The sequence below is a fragment of the Gossypium hirsutum genome, chromosome D13, assembly GCF_007990345.1.
Source record: "Gossypium hirsutum isolate 1008001.06 chromosome D13, Gossypium_hirsutum_v2.1, whole genome shotgun sequence".
Taxonomy (NCBI): Eukaryota; Viridiplantae; Streptophyta; class Magnoliopsida; order Malvales; family Malvaceae; genus Gossypium; species Gossypium hirsutum.
Genome location: NC_053449.1, coordinates 62,622,700 through 62,629,684, shown reverse-complemented (window position 1 = coordinate 62,629,684; position 6,985 = coordinate 62,622,700). Strand labels below are relative to the sequence as shown.

At 36.7% G+C, this 6,985-nt stretch overlaps 1 protein-coding gene across 1 annotated transcript; it reads left to right on the top strand.

The window, feature by feature from the left end:
- Positions 1-4,591: 4,591 nt before the first annotated feature.
- LOC121225282 (L-ascorbate oxidase homolog) lies at positions 4,592-5,280 on the top strand. The gene is made up of 2 exons (XM_041109520.1): positions 4,592-4,771; positions 4,858-5,280. Exons 1-2 carry the CDS (start codon positions 4,677-4,679, stop codon positions 5,156-5,158), a joined length of 396 nt encoding a protein of 131 aa, XP_040965454.1. The 5' UTR covers positions 4,592-4,676; the 3' UTR covers positions 5,159-5,280.
- The last annotated feature ends 1,705 nt before the right edge of the window (positions 5,281-6,985 follow it).

Sequence of the window (6,985 nt, the reverse complement as noted above, 5' to 3'; positions counted from 1 at the left end):
ATATCTGCGGGATTATCTGCTGTCGGAATCTTCTGAAGTAGAATTTTTCCTTTTTCAAAGACTTCCCGCACAAAGTGATATCTTACGTCGATATGCTTGGTTCTTGAATGATAGGCTTGATTTTTCGCTAAATGAATAGCGCTCTGACTGTCACAATATAAACTTATGTGACTTTGAACAACTCCTAAGTCTTTCAACAATCCATTAAGCCAAATAGCCTCCTTAACAGCTTCTGTAACTGCCATATATTCTGCCTCTGTAGTAGACACAGCTACTGTAGACTGTAAGGTAGACTTCCAACTCACTAGGGCTTTCGCAAGAGTAAACAGATACCCCGTAGTTGAACGACGTTTATCTAAATCACCAGCAAAGTCGAAATCAACATATCCAACTACAAACTGACCAAGTGCTTCATCCTGTTCAAAAATTAAACCAACATCTACTGTTTTTCGAAGATAGCGTAGAATCCATTTCAAAGCTTGCCAATGTCCTTTTCCAGGATCATGCATATACCTGCTCACAACTCCAACAGCTTATGAAATGTCAGGCCTCGTACACACCATCGCATACATCAAACTCCCAACTGCATTAGCATATGGAAATTTCGCCATATATTCTCTTTCATCTTCAGTCTTCGGAGATAATTGAGCACTAAGTTTCAAATGAGAAGCAAGTGGGGTACTTACATGTTTTGTGTTTTCATTTACACCAAAACATTGTAATACCTTTTTCAGATATTGCTTCTGATTTAAACAGAGCTTGCCTCTCGGTCTATCTCTACTTATCTCCATGCCGAGAATCTTCTTGGCCTCACCTAGATCTTTCATCTCGAACTCTTGATTCAACTGAGCCTTCAGCTTATCTATCTCATTTTGGCTCTTCGAAGCGATTAACATATCATCAACACACAAGAGTAGATAAATGAAAGATCCGTCATGCAGCTTCTGCAAATATACACAATTGTCATATTTGCTTCTTGTGTACTTCTGCCTTCTCATAAAGCTATCAAATCGCTTGTACCACTGCCTCGGGGATTGCTTCAATCCATATAGCGATTTGTTAAGCTTACAAACCCAATTTCTACCACCAGCATCTGTGTATCCTTCTGGCTGAGTCATATAGATCTCTTCTTCTAACTCACCATGCAAGAAAGCCGTCTTAACATCAAGTTGAGCTAGCTCCAAATTCAACTGTGCTACCAAGGCCAACAAAATTCTAATGGAGGAATGCTTCACAACAGGGGAAAATACATCATTGTAGTCAATTCCCTCCTTCTGAGCGTAGCCTTTAGCTACCAATCTTGCCTTGTAGCGAATATCCTTCTTGCTAGGAGATCCATCTTTCTTTGCGAATACCCACTTGCATCCGATTGCCCTTTTACCTTTCGGTAATTGCGCCAACTCCCAAGTATTGTTCTTCCGGAGAGACTGCATTTCTTCATCCATGGCGCTTTTCCATTTATCACTTTCTAAGCTTTGCATTGCTTCTTGATAAGTGATAGGAATATTATCAACAACGGGAAGGGCGTAGGCCACCATATCAGTAAATCGAGCAGGTTTACGAATTTCTCTCCGTGGCCTTGCAACTACAACTGGTTCTGGTGTACTTAGTGGTTCTTGGGTCAGAACCTCTTCAACCTCTAATTCCTCCATTGTGGCTGGAGAATTAGACTTATTAACTGGGCAAATCCCCATCTGCTCAAACTCCACCTGTTTTGGAGTACACTCCACCTGCTGTGGAGTATTGCTCGTCTGAATATCTTTATCTGCTACCTTTTTCAATGTGGCAGATTCATCAAAGGTACATCTCTGCTACAGATCATTTTCTTTGTGCTTAAGCACCAAAGACGAAATCCCTTCACTCCAGAAGTGATTCCCATAAAGAGAGCTTTCTTTGCCCTCGGATCTAACTTTGACTCCTTCACATGGTAATATGCAGTGGTTCCAAACACATGTAAGGAATCATAATCTGTAGCCGGTTTTCCAGACCATACCTCCATAGGAGTTTTTCTTTCTAATGCAGATGATGGCAAACGATTAACAAGATGGCCAGCGTATGTCACAGCCTCAGCCCAAAATTGCTTGCTCAACCCAGCATTGGACAACATACATCAAACTTTCTCCAGCAATGTTCGATTCATACGCTCTGCCAATCCATTCTGCTGTGGTGTATCCCTAACTGTGAAGTGTCGAACAATACCATACTCTTGGCACACATCGAAGAACGGATCACTTTTATATTCCCCTCCATTGTCCGTCCTAAGCCGCTTGATTTTCTTGCCAGTCTGGTTTTCGATCATAGTTTTCCATTTAAGAAAAACTCTAAGCAATTCATCCTTAGTTCTCATGGTATACACCCAAACTCTTCTGGAAAAGTCATCAACAAAAGTAACAAAGTAGTGTTTTCCTCCCAATGAAGGTGTCTTGGAAGGCCCCCACACATCTGAGTGAACATATTCCAAAATACCTTTTGTATTATGGATAGCAGTACCGAATTTCACTCTCTTTTGCTTTCCCAGAACACAATGCTCGCAAAATTTTAATTTGTAAGCCTTTGCACCTTTCAACAATCCTTGCTTTGCCAGAATTTGCAAGGATTTTTCGCTGGCATGTCCCAACTTCATATGCCACAACTGCATTGAGTCCAATTCTTTGTTACCGGAAGCTGTAGCGACTGCTCCAATAACTGTACTACCTTGGTAGTAATACAAGTTATTTTTCCTGATGCCCTTCAATATCACAAGTGCGCCAGATGTCACTTTCAAAATCCCATCTCTCATAGTAACAACTGAACCATTGGATTCCAAGGCTCCCAATGAGATGAGATTTTTCTTCAAACTGGGCACGTACCGAACATCAGTCAGAACTCTGGTTGATCCATCTTGATTCTTTAATTGGATTGAACCTATCCCAACAGTTTTACAGGCATTGTCATTGCCCATATAAACAACTCCTCCATTTAGTTCTACTAAATCAGAGAACCACTCCCGGTTAGGGGACATATGATAGGTACAACCCGAATCCAATATCCACTCATCTGAATGGAACGACGATGATGATGCAACCAGTGATAGTTCAGAGTCACTAGTATCATGCTTAGCAACACAAGCATCTACAGCAGCTTTTCCCTTATTCTTCAGCTTTGGACAATTTTTCTTCCAGTGGCCTTTTCTCATGACAAAAAGCACATTCATCTTTCCCGAGTCTGGACTTTGACTTTGATCTCCCCTTTTGAGTTTTCTTCCGAGTGTATGAACGACCTCGGACTACTAAAGCTTCTGTATCTCTGATTGAGTTTTTCTGTTTGTCCTTTTTTCTCTGTTCATAACTGTATAAGGCCGCACAGACTTCGCTCAGAGATATATCACTCCTGTCATGAAGTAGAGTAGTTTCTAGGAACTCAAACTCCTCAGGAAGTGACCCCAACATCATCAAAGCCAAATCTTCATCTTTGAATGTCTCATCCATATTCAGCAAATCAGTGACTAACTGATTAAATTTGGTGATGTGATCATTCATTGTGGTACTTGGGACGTATGTGAAGCGAAACAGTCTTTTCTTCAAGTGGAGCTTATTTTGACTGTTTTTCTTCAAAAATTTTTCTTCAAGTGCCACCCACAACTTATTTGCAGAAGTCTCCTTCGAAAAAGCATACCTCTGCTCTCGAGAAAGGCATGATCGAATTGTGCCACATGCCAACCGATTGATCGCCTTCCAATCTTTCTCCTGTACATCATCTGGTTTCTCTTCATCAATGGCAATGTCTAGACCCTGCTGAAAAAGGGCATCTAGAACCTCACTTTGCCACATACCAAAATGGCCCGTGCCATCAAAGATCTCCACGGCCAATCTTGCATTTGCAATTGTAGGTCTTGTCCACATGGACGATGTTAAAGCTCCTACACCGACCGTTTTCTCCATAATCTTTCAATATACCTAAGGAAATCTTTTCTGATGTGGAAGATCAGTTTAAACTGCAACCACAGAGCATACTACGATTAACCTTCGGCTCTGATACCACTTGTTGTTCCAATAGGGTCGGAAGCGTGTAAATTATTGTACTAAAAAAATCACACAAAGTTCAATTCCCAGGAAAGAGAGGTGGATAACATGGATCTCTTAAATACCAAGTCTTTCCTTAGACAGAATATCCCTTCTATAGTAATTTAATAGCACAATTAAATACTACTATTATACCCTCAAATATTGAAAGAAAAATAGGACAAGAAAGAACACAAGAGTTTTAATGAGGTTCGGTAAATTATACCTACGTCCTCGGGCACTAACACCAGATGATAACTTTACTATCTCCAAAATATTACAAACAAATAGAATTCCTTAAGAATTCTCAAATGGGAGAAGAGAGAAAACTAAGAGAGAAAGATTGGTTGGGATGAATTGAAATGAGAAATGAGAAGGCCTATTTATAGTTGAGGTTCAAGGACCAAACAATAAATAGCCCATTATCTCAAGGACCAAAAAAAAATTATCCCTTGCCACTTTTCCAAAGTTGGTGGTTGTCATTATTGATTGTCTCCCATTAATGTTAATGGCAACCATTATTAATTGTCTTCCATTAATGTTAACATAGCCGACAAGGTTTTCAAGTATGATACCATTCCCGATGAGCCACCAAGTGACAACACTAAGGTAACTTTGGCACCTATTGTCCTCAACATGACACACAGAAACTTTGTGGAAATCATCTTCGAGAATCCCGAGACCGCCATTCAGTCTTACCACTTGTCTGGCTACTCATTCTTTGCCGTGGGGTAAGTATAGCTTCTAACGTAACAAATACATGTGGTGATTTTATTGCCTGAGTTGAAGCAATAAGTTGTATAATGATTTGTTGCAGCATGGACATTGGGAAATGGAGCCCTGAGAAGAGGATGAACTACAATCTTCTTGACGCTGTGAGCAGACACACCATACAGGTATTCCCCAACTCCTGGTCAGCAATCCTATTGACATTCGACAACTGCGGGATGTGGAACCTGAGGTCGGAGATATGGGACAGGCATTACCTTGGGCAACAGCTTTATGCTAGTGTTATTTCCCCTAACCGATCCCTCAAGGATGAGTACAACTTGCCGGAAGGTGTATTGACTTGCGGCATCGTGCAAGGCATGCCAAGGCCTCCACCTTTCAGCAGTTAATTTAAATAAGCTTATAAATCTGTATCCAATTATGGTATATGGGGAGAGAGAGGGTGAGAAAAGCTGAGTTGTGTACAATATGTAATGAAATAAAAGCTTTTGGACCACTTTATTGTTACTAATTTTCGTGTGTTGCCCTCGAATATACACACAATATTTAAGTTATTTTCAATATAAAAAAAACAGATATTTTCAAAATTGTACAATATTTAAAGATGAATGATTTAAACATGGTTTATACTACTAATTATTTTGATATGTTCAAAATTGATATAAATAAATAATTAAGTTATATTAACAAAGAAATTTAAAATAAATAATCTATATATATATTTTTTGTTGATATACTTCTGCTTGGAACATTGATCTTCATCAATATAAATAAATCATTCTACTATGGCGGTTCAACTTTTTGTTTATTTTTATTCATTTATTTTTGTAAATTTCAAAAAAAGTTAAGTCATTGTGTACAATTTGTACTTAATTAAGTCCCTATCATTAATTAAAATAATCAATTAAGCCACGTAAAATAAATTGATGGAGCAATAGATAGAGATAGTAATAGCTTCTAGATTAATCTATTATTTTTCCTATAAAAATATTAAAAAATTAAAAAAATATTATCAAAATATAAATATTATTAAATATTAAAAAATAAAATTGGTATAAACTTATAAATTTTAAAAAATTCTAAAATTAATAAAATATATTTAAAATATTTAAAATTTTATAAAAAACATTACAACTCTATAAAAATAATAAAAATATTAGAAGTATTAAATTTGATATAAAATAATAATAACTTGATTTGGGTTGGATTAGTCAGTTGGACCGGTTAGACCAAAATGACAAGGATATCGATCTAGAGAAAGCCATTAGGCCAGTTGACATTAGAACCGGATGGTTGAACCGATTCTTTATCTTTTTAATATATATATTTTATTTCTTAATGTTTTATTTAATTAAACTGGACGGATCAGTCGAAGTGGTAAACCGATGGCTTAATTTAAATTTTTTTGGAAAAGATATTAGATTAAACTATAAGCTACCACGTCTCATCATCTAATTGGCCTACCAATTTTTTTTAACAGTCAATGTAATCAATTTCGAACATCGTTAAATATTTTAATTAATGCCAAGAATTTAATTGGGTGCGAATTTAATATATGGATAGACTTTTTGACATATAAACCTATTAAAAATAAGGTTATTATATATTATCTCCCAATAATTACATGGAATATTTGAAATTCAAGCACTCCCTAGATGACTTTGCTTGGAAACTAGCATAATTTAAGTTACTCTTCGCACGAAGATGGACAAATTGTGGATGATTAAGAAATTGAATAGTCTGCTATGTTTGAATATGCTACTATCTCGTTCTAATAATTGAATTATTTGAACAAAGTTGAGAAACAAGACCGGAACGTCAAGAATCCAAGGACGAATAATGAATTTGGTTTGTGATCTCGTGTCATAACTCATTAAGTAGCTAAGTTTAATGAATTGATATTGATCAATGTTCTCATAAAAGGCATGTTAGCTTAATTGACTTTGATGGCAATGGTTGTGATGATATTCATATGTGTATATATATATTTGTGATGTGGATTACGATCATGAAAATATTATGAAAGGGATTAAAGATATGTATTTTGGTGTATTGAGCGTTAGGACATATCACTAACTTTAATTCTTTGTTGGGTTATTAAGTAATTCAATATATTAATTTTTGCGTATTCTCCATTGAATCTGAAATCGATTAATAGGAACTAAAATATAAGTGTATTATGTGTCTAAGATACATAAGTGGTATATGATTGAAAT